Source organism: Microcaecilia unicolor, chromosome 1, assembly GCF_901765095.1.
Source record: "Microcaecilia unicolor chromosome 1, aMicUni1.1, whole genome shotgun sequence".
NCBI lineage: Eukaryota > Metazoa > Chordata > Amphibia > Gymnophiona > Siphonopidae > Microcaecilia > Microcaecilia unicolor.
This window is the reverse complement of record NC_044031.1, coordinates 645941938-645960985: the sequence shown is the minus strand read 5'-3', so window position 1 is coordinate 645960985 and position 19048 is coordinate 645941938. Positions and strand designations below refer to the sequence as shown.

Genomic DNA, 19048 nt, shown 5'->3' with positions numbered 1-19048 from the left:
AAATCGTGTCCGATCTCGGCACGTCTAAGGGCAAGAAGTTACCAGAGGTCAGGGCTCTGGCTAGTGCTCGTCCCGGTACCTCCAGAGGACGGTTTCAGGAAGCCCGTCGGTACCGCCCGGGCAGGTCGGGTTCTTCTGCCCCCTCTTCCTTTAAGAGGAATTTCTCCCCCAAGCAGCATTCCTTTCGCAGAGACCGCCGTCCCGGAGGTGCTCCCTCCGGTCCTCCCCCAGGGTCTCGTACCCAATGACGGGGTCTTGGTCCACGCCCCAGTGCAGATTGGAGGACGGCTGTCCTCGTTTCTGGGCGAGTGGACCACAATAACTTCAGACGCTTGGGTGCTGGAAGTCATCAGAGACGGCTACAAGCTAGAGTTCTGCCGACCCTTAAGAGACGGGTTTGCACTCTCTCCCTGCAAGTCTCCGGTCAAAGCTGTGGCAGTGCAGCAGACTTTGGACAATCTGATCCGCCTGGGTGCGGTCGTTCCGGTGCCAAAAAGTCAGCTTGGCAAGGGGCGTTACTCCATTTACTTTGTGGTACCAAAGAAAGGAGGTTCTGTCCGGCCTATCCTCGACCTCAAAGGGGTCAATCGGGCCTTGAAAGTGCGGCACTTTCGCATGGAGACTCTCCGCTCTGTTATAGCGGCAGTGAAGGCAGGGGAGTACCTGGCATCCTTGGACATCAAGGAAGCATACTTGCATATTCCCATCTGGCCTCCTCATCAACGCTTTCTGCGTTTTGCAGTTCTGGGCCGACACTTCCAGTTCAGAGCCCTCCCGTTCGGGTTGGCTACTGCTCCGCGGACCTTTTCCAAAGTAATGGTGGTCATAGCGGCCTTCCTGCGAAAGGAAGGAGTACAAGTCCATCCTTATCTGGACGACTGGTTGTTCCGAGCCCCCTCTTATGCAGAGTGCGGCAAAGCTGTGGACCGGGTAGTTGCTCTTTTGAGCTCCCTGGGATGGATCATCAACTGGGAGAAGAGCCAGCTGCGCCCAACTCAGTCCCTGGAGTATCTGGGAGTTCGATTCGACACCCAAGTGGGCAGAGTGTTCCTGCCAGACAATCGGATTGTCAAACTTCAGGCTCAGGTGGACCAGTTCCTAGTAGCCTCTCCTCTTCGGGCTTGGGACTATGTGCAGCTGTTGGGCTCTATGACGGCCACGATGGAAGTAGTGCCCTGGGCCAGGGCTCATATGAGACCACTACAACACTCCCTGCTGCAGCGCTGGACTCCGATGTTGGAGGATTATGCTGTGCGCCTTCCCTTGGATCCAGCAGTGCGCAAGGCGCTGAGCTGGTGGATGCAGACAGACAAGTTGTCTGCGGGAATGCCTCTGGTGACCCCAGAGTGGATTGTCGTCACGACGGACGCCTCGTTGTCGGGCTGGGGAGCCCACTGCTTGGGAAGGACAGCGCAGGGGCTCTGGTCTCCTGCAGAAGCAAAGTGGTCTATCAACCTCCTGGAACTCAGAGCCATTCGGTTGGCGCTTTTGGAGTTCATCCCGGTGCTGGTGTTGAAGCCTGTATGGGTCCTGTCGGACAATGCCACGGCTGTGGCCTATGTCAACCGCCAGGGAGGTACCAAGAGCGCCCCCTTAGCCAAGGAGGCTATGAATCTTTGCCAGTGGGCGGAAGCGAACCTGGAGCAGCTTTCAGCGGCCCACATTGCCGGAGTCATGAATGTCAAGGCGGACTTTCTCAGTCGCCATACCTTGGAGCCCGGAGAGTGGCAGCTATCGGCTCGGGCGTTCTTGGACATCACGAACCGCTGGGGCCAGCCGAGCCTAGATCTGATGGCGTCATCGGCCAATTGCCAAGTGCCGCGCTTTGTCAGCAGAGGACGGGACCCTCGATCCCTGGGAGTAGATGCTCTCCTCCAACAGTGGCCGACACAAGAGCTCCTCTATGTGTTCCCGCCCTGGCCCATGTTGGGCAGGGTGCTAGACCGGGTGGCAAAGCATCCCGGCAGGGTAATCCTGGTGGGTCCGGATTGGCCCAGACGTCCCTGGTATGCGGACTTGATCAGGCTCTCAGTCGACGATCCTCTGCGGCTGCCAGTGGAGCAGGGCCTGTTACATCAGGGTCCCGTGGTGATGGAGGATCCCTCCCCCTTTGGTCTTACGGCCTGGCTATTGAGAGGCAGCGTCTGAGGAAGAAGGGCTTCTCAGACAAGGTTATCGCCACTATGCTAAGAGCGAGGAAGCGCTCTACTTCTACTGCTTACGCCAGGGTTTGGCGTATCTTTGCAGCGTGGTGTGAAGCAGGCTCTCTTTCTCCCTTCACTGCTCCAATTTCTTCAGTGTTGGCGTTCCTGCAAGAAGGTCTGGAGAAAGGCCTGTCGCTCAGTTCCCTTAAAGTCCAGGTAGCGGCTCTGGCTTGCTTCAGGGGCCGCCTGAAGGGTGCTTCCCTGGCTTCGCAGCCAGATGTGGTGCGCTTTCTCAAGGGAGTTAATCACCTGCGCCCTCCTCTGCACTCAGTGGTGCCTGCGTGGAATCTCAACCTGGTGCTAAGAGCATTGCAGAAGCCGCCGTTTGAACCCTTGTCGAGAGCATCTCTGAAAGACCTGACGTTGAAAGCAGTCTTTTTGGTGGCTATCACTTCAGCCAGAAGGGTGTCCGAGCTCCAGGCGCTCTCATGTCGAGAGCCTTTTCTGCAGTTCACTGAGGCAGGAGTGACTATTCGCACAGTGCCTTCCTTTCTGCCCAAGATTGTTTCTCGCTTCCATGTGAATCAGCAGCTCTGTCTCCCTTCCTTTCGTAGGGAGGACTACCCAGAGGAGTACTCTGCTCTTAAATATCTGGATGTGAGACGAGTCATCATCAGATACTTGGAAGTGACCAATGATTTCCGGAAGTCGGATCATCTGTTTGTCCTGTTTGCAGGTCCTCGTAAGGGTCTGCAGGCTGCTAAGCCTACAGTGGCAAGATGGGTCAAGGAAGCCATTGCAGCGGCTTATGTGGCCGCGGGGAAGGTGCCGCCTATCCAGCTGAAGGCTCACTCCACAAGAGCTCAGGCGGCCTCGATGGCAGAGGCCGGTTCCGTCTCCTTGGAAGAGATATGCAAGGCGGCAACTTGGGCTTCGGCCCATACATTCTCCAAGCATTACCGCTTGACTGTGGCTGCTCGGGCGGAGGCCCGGTTTGGAGCTTCAGTGTTGCGGTCAGGGATTTCTATGTCCCGCCCTGGGTGAGTACTGCTTCGGTACATCCCACCAGTCTATGGATTGATCAGCTTGATGATATGGAAGGTAAAATTATGTATAATCATACCTGATAATTTTCTTTCCATTAATCATAGCTGATCAATCCATAGCCCCTCCCAGATATCTGTATTGTTTTTATTCTGGTTGCATTTCAGGTTCAAGTTTAGTCTTCAGTTACTTCAGAAAGACTTCGTGTTCAAGTTTTTTCACTTGGATTCTTCAAGAGTTAAGACGAGTTTGTGTTACAGTGAGCTGCTGCATTCCTCTCCCCTCCGTTTTACGGGGCTGGATTGAGACTTAAAATTCTGCCGGCACTCCCTCCCGCTTCGTGCGGCTGTAGGGCAGTTTTGTACCCCTCCCGCTTCGGCGGTGTTAGGGTCAGTCAGCTCCTCCCGTGGTTGCGGTTGCAGGATAAGCCAGATCCCCCCGCATCGGCGGGTGTGGTGTCCCTCCCCCGCTCCGCGGGGATGAGCTGGACGGATTCCCCTCCCCCACTTGTGTGGGGATGAGCTGGGTTATTTCCCCTCCCCCGTTTCGGCGGTGGTGAGCTGGGCAGAGTGTCCCTTCGTGGGTGTAATTCTCTAAGTGCTGAGTCCTGCGGATGGAGCTTTGATATCGACATACTGAGGAGTTTCCGGCAGCACATGACCACATATAGGGAGGCAAAAGTTTGCTCTCTATCTCCACCTGCTGGTAGATGGACACAACCCACCAGTCTATGGATTGATCAGCTATGATTAATGGAAAGAAAATTATCAGGTATGATTATACATAATTTTACCTTCTTGTGTATACCTTACCTTGATTTATATCTGCCATTTTCAGGACACAGACGGTAGAAGTCTTGCCCAGAACTAGCCCCACCTCCCAAACACCAGCCCCGCCTCCCAATCTCGGCTAAGCTTCTGAGGATCCATTCCTTCTGCACAGGATTCCTTTATGTTTATCCCACGCATGCTTGAATTCCGCTACCTCTTCCCCAAGTGCTGGTATTCTGTAGAGTAAGTAGGTATTAGACCCCCTTATCTTTCTTTAAGGTATCCCAAAGCAGCTCAGTTCTCTTTGTATTTTGATGGGCTTTATTTTTTTTCTTTAAAACAAAGCTGCTCCTCTTATCCTTTCAGTGAAAAATTATCTTCCAAATCCTGATTATTACTGAACCTGATTCAGTTACTTCAGTCATATGACCTATTTTTAGTGGGGTCGCTTCTAGGTCAATGATATGAGAACAAGCATTTAAACATACAAATCTCCAGGTTGTTTTATTATCTCCCTCATGTCTCTTCCCTTTTAGTTTGTCATTTGACCGATCTTGGGATGGGATGTGGTCAGCACTTCATCTGCTAATGCCATTCTTGGGGACAGCATCAGTTCCAGCATAGCCTAACTACTTATTTTCCCACTTTGCGGTTTTCCAATACTCATCTGGTATTTCAAATGATAACTAGTTGCTATGGCCTCTGTGCCAGACTTTTTAAAAGTCAAAATGCTTATTTAAAGTAGCAACACCTCACTATCAGCTTGCTTGTTTCTTGACATTTCTCTTATATTTGTTACCGTATTACCATGCATTTTTTGTCCTGTTATTTGATATTTATGTTTTTACACAATTTAGAATAAAAGCTATGCACCTTGTATTATGGCTACATTTTTTTACTTAAAAAATTCCCAAGGTCTAACTTTCCGCTATCCTTGCTGTAGTCACGCTCTGTATGTATCAGTGTGATAGCTGCTGGTTTCTAAAAGCTGTAAGTAATATATTTATGCTTTACATGTATCAATGTGATTTTTGAATCGGGGTTCTGATGAAGATCAGTTCTTCAGCTATCCATGCCGTATTCATGCTTCCCATGTATCAGTGTGACCTCTCGGTGGGGCTCTGCCAAAGATCTGCTTTGCATACATGGTGATTTTGATGTATAGGGCTGGCATGAGAAGTTGTACAACATGTTTGCATAGGGTAGTGACTTCTGAGGTAGGGGGAAAAGGCGAGGGCATGGCACGGACATTCTCCTGTTGAGCCATCCCTGTAAGGTATAGTTTTCAAAGCCGTTTAACCAATTAAATGGCTTATTGTTCAGTTGCCCTCTCTGGGGAAGGCAGATACAGCCTTCCATGGTCATTCCCAGGGGTGTGTTTCAGCCAGGAGGAAATGTGCCTGCAATGTATTTGCATAAGTACTTGTATTATACTCCTTGTGGCCACCCATATGAATTAACAAAAGATGAAAGTATGTGTCGCTTTAGTATACTACTACTACTTAACATTTCTAGAGCGCTACTAGGGTTACGCAGCGCTGTACAATTTAACAAAGAGAGACAGTCCCTGCTCAAAGAGCGTACAATCTAATAGACAAGTGAACGGTCAGTCCGATAGGGGCAGTCAAATTGGGGCAGTCTGGATTCACTGAACGGTAAGGGTTAGGTGCCGACCGCAGCATTGAAGAGGTGGGCTTTAAGCAAAGACTTGAAGATGGGCAGGGAGGGGGCTTGGCGTAAGGGCGAGGCAGAATGAGCGGAGCCTGGAGTTGGGGGTGGTAGAGAAGGGTACACTTGATACTCGTTTTCAAGAAGAAAGTACCTGAGTATTTCGGTTTAACAATTAAAAGCACATGCATTAAAAGCCCCTGGAAGCTATTGAAGATTGACTCCATAGTAAGCATTTGAGCCCCAGTTGCACTAGCTCCTATATCCATTCCCCTGCCCTTTTTCTCCCTCCCCCCATTCCTAGTCATGAAAATAGTGAGGGTGTAACAACTTGATATTGCCAGAGCACACAGTTGTGCCTAGAGATGAAAGCATTAGCTTTATTAAAACAGAAACATGCTTCTTTTTGTATGGAGAACTGTGAGGTATGTGTGTGCTCTTTCCTGGCCCCATGGCCAAGAATCCTCCAGAACGGCAAGAACCACCAGGATCACTCATAGCCACGGCCAGGAATGACTACACAGCACTGAAGGGTCCAGCAAAACACTCCATGTAAGCAGGGGCCTCAGTGGTCTGTGCAAGGCTGGGAAAAGGCAAGAGGATATTAAAAAGGGATCAGGTGATAGTAGCATCCCAGTTGGAAAAAGGAAGATGTGATGGGATCAGAGAAGGGCTGCAGGATGCACCAAAGGCACAGTGCATTTGTGGGAGAGTGAAATAATGGTGGAGCTGAGCCTTTATGAGAAATGGGGGTGAGAACAAGGCAGTGGCCTGATTGGGCCTAAGAGGAAAAGAATTTGGTTGAGTAGGTCAGGAAAGAGGGCAATAGTGGTCCTTGAGCAGGTGTAGAAAATCATACAGGAAAGGCTAGAGAGAGTGAAGGTGGAGGACAAAAGTAGTAAGCCTGGGAGAAAGAAAAAATACACTCGGTTTTAAAAATTGTATCTTGACCTTTACCTACAAATTAATTTCTCAAACAATAATTGGACAGCTTGACTCTTTCAGACTCTTCCTTCCATTTCCCCCAGGAGACAACTATTTCTACCCATTCTCCCTTTCTTTTACCTTCCTCCTATCTTGAATAACTCAATGGTGGAAGAAAGGCATAGGACCTGTGAGTCAGCAAACACTTGCTGGCCCTGCCCTCTCTTTATGCCCAAATTTTCAGTTCAGCAGGCAAGGCCCCTCTGGAGCCTGTGAGCACGTACTAGCTTACAAGCCTCGTGTTCTATGACTGCTACCTAAAAATGTATTCCTACAAAATTTGACGCTGTAACCCAATTTTTATATAGGTAGACATATAAACTAAAAGAAAAATGAACAACATACTTTATTTCAAGAGAGACACTGTCACCTTTAAGCATACAAGTAGAAAGCAGTGTTGCATTAGCCATACCTGAATTCAGGTGCCGTGGTCATTCTATGCGTGGCATTTTTTTTACATTGTATTTTCCACTTAAGAGCAGCTATCCAGGTAACCCACAATAATAAAAAAATATTATTTATATAGTATTAACAATGTACAGAGTGCTGTGCAAGATAAAGTATGGGTGCCTTAAATGGTCAGTTATTAAAGGTGGTACTGCCTGGGCGCCTTTACAAGCTTATGTGTTGATGTGGAATAATCCTCTTCCTCTAGAACCAGAAGCTTGTCCTGCCAGCTTCATGTCTTTCTTCCAGTGAAATTACCTGCTAGTAAGGGAACACAATAGACAAAGTTTGTCATTATACCATCCAGCTGTCTACTAAGGCCTAAACTGTCTCTTATAGACTGTGACAAACGTGGGCACTTTTCCCCCAGATTCTAGACATGGAGCCCAAGAGTACATTTCTGAGATGCATGTGCAAATAAATTGGCTAATGAGCTCTGAACCATCAATAATTGGATGCCATCAACCAATTATTGACGTTAATTGGCACATTAAAATTTGCATCTAGCTTCTCCTACATGAGTGCACAACTATGGATTGAACTCCCGCATGCTGTGAGAACAATACATAACCAGCTAAACTTCAGGAAATCATTAAAAATTCACCTCTTCAAAAAAGCCTATCCCTCCAATCCAACATAACTCCCCACACCCAGCAACACAACATAATCAAGGGATCGTACTGGACAACCTACTATCATCATTCACCTCAACCCAATGACGCCTGAATCACATCTACCTCATCTGACCACAACACAATCTTGTATTTGCTACCAATCGTAACAGCAAATGCCTTTATGGTTACTTGTAAGCCACATTGAGCCTGCAAATAAGTGGGAAAATGTGGAGTAAGAATGTAAGAAATAAACATTAAAATTTGCACACTCATCTGGATGCATACTATTCTGTAAGTCATGATGTCCTCAAAAGGAGGCGTGGCCATGGGTGTATATCAGGGGTGTTCCAAAAAGTTGCGCATGGAATTACAGTACACTGCGTAACCGTACCTAACAGGCACTGACGTGTACATGTGCAAAACCCCTAAGAGAGAAACTTCACTGGCTCCCACTTAAGGAACGCATTGCGTTCAAGATCTGCACGATTGTACACAAAATCATCCACGCAAACGCCCCAATCTACATGCTAGACCTTGTAGACCTACCTCCCAGAAATGCCACAAGATCATCCCGCAAATTTCCAATTTGCACTACCCCAGCTGCAAAGGACTTAAATACAAGCTGATGCATGCCTCTACCTTCTCTTATGTGAGCACGCAGTTATGGAATGCATTACCAACAGACTTGAAAGCAATCAACGAAACAACTATCTTTCGAAAATCCCTGAAGACATTCTTCTTCAACAAGGCCTACAATGAGAACCTACAGCCTCACTAAGTCACCCCACCAACCCACTCAATTATGAACGCTTACCTTCTATAACTACCCTAATCACTCTCTTCCTTCTTCTTTTTTTCCCTTCCAAATCGCTACATATATTACTAACTGTATCTGATCTGATATCCTGAAATGACAATGTTAAGAAATCTATGTAAGCCTGCAAATAGGTGGGGGAATGTGGGATACAAATGCAATAAATAAATAAATACACCAGGTTTTAGCAGGCGTTAAGTCTGGTGCCCATAAGTTGGGCGCAGGATCCGCACTAAACGCTGTTCTATTTTCTTGGTGCCTAAGTTTCAGCACCATTTATTAAATTCCCTCCTTTATCCTTAAAGTTAAATGATGTAGCATGTATAGAAAAACAGTGAAGGGTGGGCATAGGTCAGAGCCTCCCAAACGGTGAGTCAGGACCCCAGATGGGGATCACAAAATATGCCTTTGGGGTCACAACTTAGATGGGTTTTCCATAGGTGCATCAGTATTTGGCCACAATTCTGGGGTCACAGCCACAGATGCACTGGCATAGGTGCTAGCTCTGTGATGATATAGCAACCCCAGTATTGAGCAAGCCCCTTGTCCATGCTTTTGGATGGTGCTTCATACCCCTAATCATTTTGAAAAGTTAACTCCTAAGGTGAAGGAAGCAAATAGTTTCTCCCTCATGTAATCCATGCATCATAAATAGGGCTTCTGATTTTAGGTTTTACCTCATAAAACACCCTTGATGCAAAGCAATTAAATAGGTGTTTATTGGATAAACTCCAGAAAACTACCACTTCCCCTAGTAGTCTCTCACCCCTACCCTAGCAAGTCTTGTACCCTCCACTCTTTTATCCTTAGCCATAGCAGGTGTATTAGGGACAGTGAGGGGAGCAGGATCTTTTTTCCATTACACAAAGTTATACTGTGTAGGCAAGGTATCAGTGACAGTAAGGGGAGGGGTGTTTTATCTTTGGTACTAAATATGTGAGTGTTAAGTCAGATATACAGCAGCTGGGAGGGGCTCACCTGTACTAGCTGTCAAAGTCACAGCCTATGTGTTGTCTGTAAATCATATTCACTGTCTGAAGAGTTTTCCACAGGGAACGAGGTTCTGTTCAAGGCTGCCTCTAGAGCTGCAAAACCAACACACCACATCCTTGTTAGATAATCATGTTCTCTTAGAAACAGAGAAAAATGTAGGCAGATAAAGACCATATGACCTATCCAGTCTGCTTATCCATGCCATCTACTCTCCCTATCACCCCCATAGAGATCCTGTGTACTTGCCCCAAGCTCTCTTGAATTCGGATATGTTTTTGTCTCCAACACTTCCACTTGGAGGCTGTTCCAAGAATTCACCACCCTTTCCAAGAAGAAGTGTTTCCTCAGGTTACTTCTGAGTCACCTTTCACCTTTATCCTATGCCCCCCCTCATTCCAAAGCTTCTGATATTACATTCCAAATTAAGTAGCAATACATTTTTGTTGTTTCTGCCAAGTGGAAATGAAACTAATGATATTCCCCCCTTATGAATGCTTTCATTGCATCTCACCATAAGGAGAGGGAATTATCTACTGGTTTGTTGGAACTGACAGTATTATGTTATTGATTTTTTTAGCCACATCTTGGATTTCAGGATCTGAAAGAAATTTAAGACCCCTTTTACAACGCCAACAGTAGAGCTACCGTGGCATGGTCATACGCCAATCCGGCTCTACTGCTGGCCTAATGCGGGAGACGGTGGTAGTGCCACCTCAGCACCACGCACCATTTCCGGCACGACCGTAAATTGTTTTTAAACTGCTGGGGAGATATCCAACAGTAATTGGGCAGCGGTAAGGGCTCCCCCCAGAAATGGCGCACAGCGTTTACTTACCACACAGTGATTTCCTTATTTGGCTTGTTACCCACTGTGTCGCAGCAGATCCATGCGATGATGCTAACACAGGGCCCCTTTTACTGCAGCTTGGTTAAAGGAGCCTTAAGGGGTCTTTTACTAAGCCATGATAGCATTTTTAGCTCATGGTAGAAATCAGTTGGCAGTAAATGCTGAAATGCCTATTATATTCTTATGAATGACAAAAAATCCCAAATATCACTGATACTATCTAATATAATAATGTGCACCTCCAACGTTCTGAAGCTGATTCCATGGCAGCGTGGCAGTGAAGCCGTGAAGTGTCCATAGGGTTCGTAATCGCACTCCAGATCACTGCCCCACCCTCGAGGGAACACTGTGGTTTTGCTTCTGTTTCTGCAGTTCCTGTGGTCCTGTAGGGGTACATCCCTGTGTCTCCCTTGCTGGTCTTGGCCTATACAAGCCTATGACACCTTGTTACTAGAAGATGGCTGCTGCAAACCTCTGACCTGCACATCTCTGTGTCAGAGTCAGCTTCAGTTTGTGGAAAATCACTGACAGGCTTGCTGAAGCCAAGGACACTCTGTGCTCCAATTATTCCCCTTCTATCTCAGAGATGATGAGAAGGGAGGCATGCATGGCACCAGAAGTTACCATTTCCAAGGTCACAAAGAAAAAAACAAGAACTCTTCTTGCCCATGCACAGGACGGTACAAGAGGATAATTGGTATCACCTGACCGAGAGGCGCTGGAAGAGTGGGAAGAGTTGGGGAGTTAGTTCGTCGGAATCCTTGGAAGAAGGTGGGGGTGGAAAGAAGACCAGTGACCTAAGAAGGTCCACCAACTGATGAACTGTGTATCTGGAAGAGTACCATGTGGGTCAGCAACCTACAAGGTGTGACCTGTGCCTTTGCTGACTGCTGCAGAGTGCCTGTCGTGGCTCTGACGAAGACTCGCTGATCTCTCAGCTTGAGTCTGGGAAGTAACCTGTGCTACTCCTGAGAGGTGTCCCCGGAGGTTGCCTGGTGAGAGATACAGTGATCTATATCCTATTAGTCTGGGTTAGCGAGTGGTGATTAACTGAGCATAAGGCTGGTGTTAGTCATAACCTTGGTCGGGAAAGAAGCTGCTAATTACCATACTACCTCGTAACATAGTTATTGCATTCTAATCAGTTGTTCAAGTTTACCTAGCAACCAGTAAGAAATGTGTGTAGTGTGAGAATATAGTTGTAAGAATTACTGCCAGTATTTTTGTTCAGCCAAAGCTTTGCCAAATTTCTATTTTGTATATCCTTTTTTTATATTATCCATAATAAAGCTAATAAATATCTCAGCCTGATTTCTCAGCTCTCTCTCTCTCTGACCGAAATAGTGGCATGTAGGGCCATAGCCAAGGTTTTCCCCCCTTCCCCTAGACAGAGAACAGAATATTTTGCTTGCGGATAGTTCTGTTGGGAAACCTTGTTTCAGGTAATTTATTATCTGGGAAATCCGCCTACAGTCCCGCCCTTCTGCAAACAAGAAATGAGGGCGGGACCAGAGGAACAGCTGAAACAAGCGGCATCTGTACTTGCTGCACTTCAGTGTTGCCAGCCGAGCAGGAGGTAAAACTTTTTAAACAGCAGCTGCCACGTACAAAGGGCTGGGACACCCGCACACGTCCTCCTTGCTGTCGAAGGCCACAGAGACAGAGGGAGGGAGGCGCTGGCCAGCAGAAATGGGAGGGGGGCACGGATAGAGGAGGGGGATCCTGAGATGACAGGGGGGGGGGGTCCTGAGATGAGGGGGAGGGGGTAGAGGAGGGGGAAGAACATTAATGGCAGAAGGTCATTACCTCGCTAGCGCCCATTTCATTTCAATGAGAAATGGGCTTTTTTTTACTAGTAATACAATAAAGAAACAAAAACACAGGAGAATAGTACTAATACGAATATCAAAAATCACTCAAAATTATAAATGAAATTATATATGTGGGTGCACTCTGACAGTTAGGGGAGAGTAGTCATCTCTTCGTGATCATTCGGTGTTTACATTTTTGGAGCCCTTCGAGCCAGAAGATTCGACGCAGGGCTCATAAAGCTAAGTACACTTTCTTCTTCTTTATAATTTGTTGGAGTCGCTGGCTATTATTGACTAAGTGCTGTGTTTATAGTTTTGCGATTTTAAATACACTTGAGCACTGGGCACTCAAAGCACATCGTAGCACAGAAATCACAGTGGCATGGCAACCCAATGAATGAAGTGCTATGTCTTACCTGTTAAGTGGTCTTGAGTGACTGCCATGTGGGTGGTTATAATTCTAAGGGTGCCTCTCATTACATGTATAATTTTGAGTGATTTTTGATATTCGTATTAGTACTATTTTCCTGGTTTTTTCGTTTCTTTACTGTATTATATATTCTTATGGGCATCTCAGCATTTACCGCCAGCTGATTTCTATTGTGAGCTAAAAACCCAACTGTGGCTTAATAAAAGATCCTCTTAGTTCTTTAGTTAAGCTTTGTAGTAATAATCTACTTTTGGAGGATGCAGGTGGCTTTTAGATTTCCTATCTAGTATTGTGTTTAAGACGAGCTTAAAATCCACACCTAAAATTATGAGAATTCTGGAGAATTGTGTAAAGGTATCTGCTAATTTGTGGAAGAAAAGAGGAGAATCTAAATTTGGAGCATATAGATTACAGAATAAAACCGGAGATGCCTTTATTAATGAATTTATATATACCCATCTACCTTCCATATCTGATGCCTTAAAGATTATTATTATTATTATTATGGGTAGAAAAGATTTAAATAAAATCATTGTACTATTTTTTTGCCTACAGCTGGGGAGGCTGCAGCCAAAGTGTAATTCTTAGATTTAAGGAAGTATAGAGAATTATTGTTTAAGTGTGCTTCGTGAAGATAAATAATATCAGAAGATAGTCTTTTAATATAGAACCAAAATTTTGTCTTTTAATTGGGTTATTAAGACCTTTAATGTTAAGAGAAACTATATTTAAAGGAGAAGTCACCATTATGTGGGATTATAGTGAACCTATAAAAGAAAAAGGTATAGATTTATCGTGAGAAGGATATCATAAGGGTGACAAAATAAGACTGAAAGTTTGCTCAAATAAAGATAACAAGAGAAAAATAACAGTGATTAACTTTGTATATGCCATCACAAGGTACAACAAGATTGCAAACAACACAAGTCCCAATTAAAACTGCAGCAAATTGCAAACAGATAGCTGAAGATATTGTTCAGCAACTTAATACAAATTATTTCCACAGATCAGATAGCATTGATATATACGATAAAGTCAGATGAATAAAATTAAAAAACAAAGTTAGTTAATCCTCTATAGGAGAAAGAACCATGATTAATTCATGATTAATTGTTCATACCAGAATTGGCGATCGCCTCTACTTTACTATGTAAGCCACATTGAGCCTGCAAATAGGTGGGAAAATGTGGGATACAAATGTAATAAATAAATAAAATAAATACCCAGTATAACCATATTCACTGAGATTAAAGCTGGCAAAGTACTGATCAATTATGGCGGGAATTCAGGTCAGTGGAAGAGAGTTCTCAACACTGGTTTCCATTGTGCTGATTCCTTGTTGTAATTAAGTCTGTAGAGCATCAGGATCCTCAAAGGATTTGGTGGCATTATTAACAGTGATTTTCATCGTAGCAGGGAAGAATAATTCAAATTTGACTCCTGCATGTTTCAGGGCAATAAATCATTTATGCTGCTGGATCAAGTGTTTGTGAAGGTCTGCAACAATTATAATAGTGTGCCCCTCATATTTAAGGGGAGATTGTGCCTTTGCTGCTTGGATAATTTGCATTGTGTGCTGGTATCTCAATGCTTTGGCAACTACCAGGCAAGGATACTTGGAGATCGCTGGGATAGAAGATGATGTACGGTGCGCACATTCCAGTTCTAGTGATGGCGAGAACTGGATATGAAGAAGTTGTGGTAACCACTTTTCGAGAAAGGTAATGGTGTCGGTACCTTCCGCTCTCTCCGGTAGACCAAGGATCCTAAAATTGTTCCGCCGAGTTCTGTTATTAAGATCCTTAAGCTCTCATTCTAAAAGCTGCGTAGATCTAGAAAGCTGCGGGAGGGCCTGGAGTTGAGCAGTCGTGTGTGTTCAGCCTGTTTTCTACCTACTCCGTTTTTACAAATAAGGAAGAGATTTGTTGTTTCATACTGAGACTCTCTTCTTTTAGTTCTGAAAGAGAGTCTTTGTTTTCTTTGAGGATATCTTTAACTTGTAGAATTTCTTGCATTAGAGCGCCAAGTGAAATATTATCTGGTTTGTTACTGTCCGATTTGCACGGAGACAGAGGCTCTATGTGTGCTCTCTTTATTCCTTGCCTTTGTTGAGGAGGCGACTCCGACTTTGAATGTTTCAAGGAAGCCATTGTGTGAGTAGTTGTATAATTTTATGTGAGTTAAATATTCTAGCTGTCCGGATAATGGGGACAAGTGGAGCAAATTCTCCAAGCAGCCATGTTGTTCAATGCCTGCGAGCACCCCCAGTCTGTCCCCTTTTAACTTCAACTTATGCCCTCTTGTTTCAGAGCTTCCTTTCAGTTGAAAGAGACCTGAACAAGAGGCAGTTAAATAGTGCTGAGCGTGTTGGCTGCTGAGTTTTGTATGTTCTTTTAGACTTCTGAAGCAGGCGCATAGATGCCAAAACACAGCTGCTGTGTCGAGTCACTTGATGCTCTTTAATAAAGACTTTGTAGTGTTACTTGTCTCCCTAGGTTATTGAAAGGGCCAGATCATCCTACTCCCTTTTTGCTGCACTACTCTGACGTAGGAATTGAGGGCTCCTCCACCTTCTGTGGCTGCTCCTCGCATCCAGCAGCACTTAACCAGACACTGCTGTTCTGACTCGATGTTGTTTAAACAGCGGATGTACCCTCATTATGTCCCAGTGCCACCTAATGATCTTCGCCGCCTTCTCTCCTCCTGGGGCAAAACGCATGACAAAGGTCATAATCTGGTCCTCTGGTTCATCATGTGTTTTGGATTATAAGTACATAAGTACATAAGTAGTGCCATACTGGGAAAGACCAAAGGTCCATCTAGCCCAGCATCCTGTCACCGACAGTGGCCAATCCAGGTCAAGGGCACCTGGCACGCTCCCCAAACGTAAAAACATTCCAGACAAGTTATACCTAAAAATGCGGAATTTTTCCAAGTCCATTTAATAGTGGTCTATGGACTTGTCCTTTAGGAATCTATCTAACCCCTTTTTAAACTCCGTCAAGCTAACCGCCCGTACCACGTTCTCCGGCAACGAATTCCAGAGTCTAATTACACGTTGGGTGAAGAAAAATTTTCTCCGATTCGTTTTAAATTTACCACACTGTAGCTTCAACTCATGCCCTCTAGTCCTAGTATTTTTGGATAGCGTGAACAGTCGCTTCACATCCACCCGATCCATTCCACTCATTATTTTATACACTTCTATCATATCTCCCCTCAGCCGTCTCTTCTCCAAGCTGAAAAGCCCTAGCCTTCTCAGCCTCTCTTCATAGGAAAGTCGTCCCATCCCCACTATCATTTTCGTCGCCCTTCGCTGTACCTTTTCCAATTCTACTATATCTTTTTTGAGATACGGAGACCAGTACTGAACACAATACTCCAGGTGCGGTCGCACCATGGAGCGATACAACGGCATTATAACATCCGCACACCTGGACTCCATACCCTTCCTAATAACACCCAACATTCTATTCGCTTTCCTAGCCGCAGCAGCACACTGAGCAGAAGGTTTCAGCGTATCATCGACGACGACACCCAGATCCCTTTCTTGATCCGTAACTCCTAACGCGGAACCTTGCAAGACGTAGCTATAATTCGGGTTCCTCTTACCCACATGCATCACTTTGCACTTGTCAACATTGAACTTCATCTGCCACTTGCACGCCCATTCTCCCAGTCTCGCAAGGTCCTCCTGTAATCGTTCACATTCCTCCTGCGACTTGACGACCCTGAATAATTTTGTGTCATCGGCGAATTTAATTACCTCACTAGTTATTCCCATCTCTAGGTCATTTATAAATACATTAAAAAGCAACGGACCCAGCACAGACCCCTGCGGGACCCCACTAACTACCCTCCTCCACTGAGAATACTGGCCACGCAATCCTACTCTCTGCTTCCTATCTTTCAACCAGTTCTTAATCCATAATAATACCCTACCTCCGATTCCATGACTCTGCAATTTCTTCAGGAGTCTTTCGTGCGGCACTTTGTCAACGCCTTCTGAAAATCCAGATATACAATATCAACCGGCTCCCCATTGTCCACATGTTTGCTTACCCCCTCAAAAAATGCATTAGATTGGTGAGGCAAGACTTCCCTTCACTAAATCCGTGCTGACTTTGTCTCATCAGTCCATGTTTTTGTATATGCTCTGCAATTTTATTCTTAATAATAGCCTCCACCATCTTGCCCGGCACCGACGTCAGACTCACCGGTCTATAATTTCCCGGATCTCCTCTGGAACCCTTCTTAAAAATCGGAGTAACATTGGCTACCCTCCAGTCTTCCGGTACTACACTCGATTTTAGGGACAGATTGCATATTTCTAACAGTAGCTCCGCAAGTTCATTTTTTAGTTCTATTAATACTCTGGGATGAATACCATCAGGTCCCGGTGATTTACTACTCTGCAGCTTGCTGAACTGACCCATTACATCCTCCAAGGTTACAGAGAATTTGTTTAGTTTCTCCGACTCCCCCGCTTCAAATATTCTTTCCGGCAACGGATTGTAGGAGAAGATCTCTGTTGTTGTATTTCGCCCGGCGGAACACACGTTTCAAAACTTTCTTAGGATAATTCCTTTGCATCAAGCGCATCCCAAGGTTTCCAGCTTGGTGTATGAAATCCACATCAGTCGTGCAAATCCTCCTGAAACGTAGGAATTGAGAGAAAGGCAGGCTATCCCTCAAAGGTCTTGGGTGGCAGCTGCTATATTCAAGGATCGTGTTCCTATCTGTGGGTTTAGTGTATACTTTTGACCTAAACCCCCCTTCAATCAGGGTCACTTCATCATCCAGAAAATGGATCAATGTGTCTGAAAAGGATAACGTAAACTGAATCTTGGTGTGGCACTGATTTAGCCATATATGAAAATCCTTCAGCTGTGACATGTTTCCCTGCCATAGCACAAACACATCGTCTATATACTGCCGCCATAGGAAGATATGGGATCGAAACGGGGAGTTCGACAACCACTTATCCTCAAAGGCTGCCATAAAAAGGTTGGCTAGAGTAGGGGCGAATGTCGCCCCCATCGCTACCCCCGAAGTTTGTAAAAAAAAGTTTGTCACGGAATTGAAAAAAATTCTTACAGAGGGCTAATTAGGTCAGAGAGGTGATTAAATAGTAAGTATTGCTTTTCACCTAGATATTCACTGCCGGTGCCTGGACATGGTACAGAACTGAATATTTGGGTTAAATTTGGCTGGCAAAGATGAGCAAGAAATGCCCACAGCTGCTGGCTGAATATTGATCCGGGTTATATATTTTGTGTAAACCATGCTGGGCAGTGGGTAGTGGAAGAAAGCCCAGGGAGGCTGCTTTTATACCAGGTAGCTAGGTTTTGGTTTTAGCATATACTTTTGTAAAATAACATTCACTAAAACCAAAAATGAAACACATTTAATATAAAACAGCCCCTCCTCACCGCCCCCCCCAGGGGCGTAGCCAGATGGACAATTTTGGGTGGGCCTGAGCCCAAGGTGGGTGGACATAGAATTCACCCCCCCATCCCCCTCCGGTTTGCTCCTCTCTCCACCACTTCCTGCCCACAAACCCCAAATATTAAATACTTGAGCTGGTGGGGATCCCCAAACCCTGCCAGCTGAAGATTTCCTCCTCCTTCTCGAGGAGCCAGCACTCTTCCAAACGGCAGCCAGCAGCACTTGCCTCAAACTGATGCTGCTGCCAGCAGGCCGTGCATGCTCAGTGCTTTTGTATATGCAAAAACTGAGCATGTGCAGAGGGGCCGGTCTCAGCGTCAGCTCAAGGCAAGTGCTGTTAGCTGTCATTTGGAAGAGCAAGGGCTGCCCAAGGAGAAAAAATCTTCTTCTGGCAAGGTTTGGGGATCCCCACCAGCCATAGCAAGAATGCCACAATTTTGGGTGGGCCTGAGTCGAAAGTGGGTGGGCCCTGACCCACCCAGGCCTACCTGTGGCTATGCCACTGCCACCCCCTCCACACTACCAGCACCATCAGTGAATCAAAAGAAAAAGAATATTCTACTAAATCAAGCACCATGCGAAACTGTTAATGAGGTACTAGTTTAATGTAAGCAAGACCTCTGCTCATCTCACTTGGCATCATGTTCTACAGTTGCATGAGAACATAAGAGTAGCCATACTGGGTCAGACCAATAGTCCATCTAGTCCAGTATCCTGCTTCCAGCAGTGGCCAATCCAGGTCACAAGTACCTGTCAGAAACCCAAATTGTAGCACCATTCAATGTCACCAATCCCAGGGCAAACAGTGGCTTCTCCTATGTATATCTCAATAGCAGACTATGGACTTTTCCTCCAAGAACTTTTTTAAACCCAGATACGCTAACCGCTTATCAGGAGCTTAGCCTAGAATGGGTGGCAGAGCTGGTGGTTGGGAGGCGGGGCTAGTGCTGGGCAGACTTATACGGTCTATGCTAGGGCTGGTAATTGGGAGGCGGGACTAGTGCTGGGCAGACTTATACAGTCTGTGCCGGGGC

General features: G+C 45.8%; 1 protein-coding gene across 3 annotated transcripts in view; it reads right to left on the bottom strand.

Annotated features, from left to right (window-relative positions):
* Nucleotides 1–6989: 6989 nt before the first annotated feature.
* The window catches only part of CD5 (CD5 molecule), a 95063-nt gene continuing 83004 nt past the window's right edge, over nt 6990–19048 (bottom strand). For 2 of the 3 annotated variants that reach the window (XM_030222242.1, XM_030222260.1), the window contains exons 10-11: nt 9464–9570; nt 6990–7318 (exon numbers count right to left, since the gene is read on the bottom strand). In XM_030222242.1, the coding sequence (XP_030078102.1) occupies nt 9482–9570 (89 nt within the window). In that variant the 3' untranslated portion in view covers nt 6990–7318; nt 9464–9481. The remainder of the gene's footprint in view (nt 7319–9463; nt 9571–19048) is intronic. The other variant, XM_030222250.1, reaches the window with a different exon arrangement.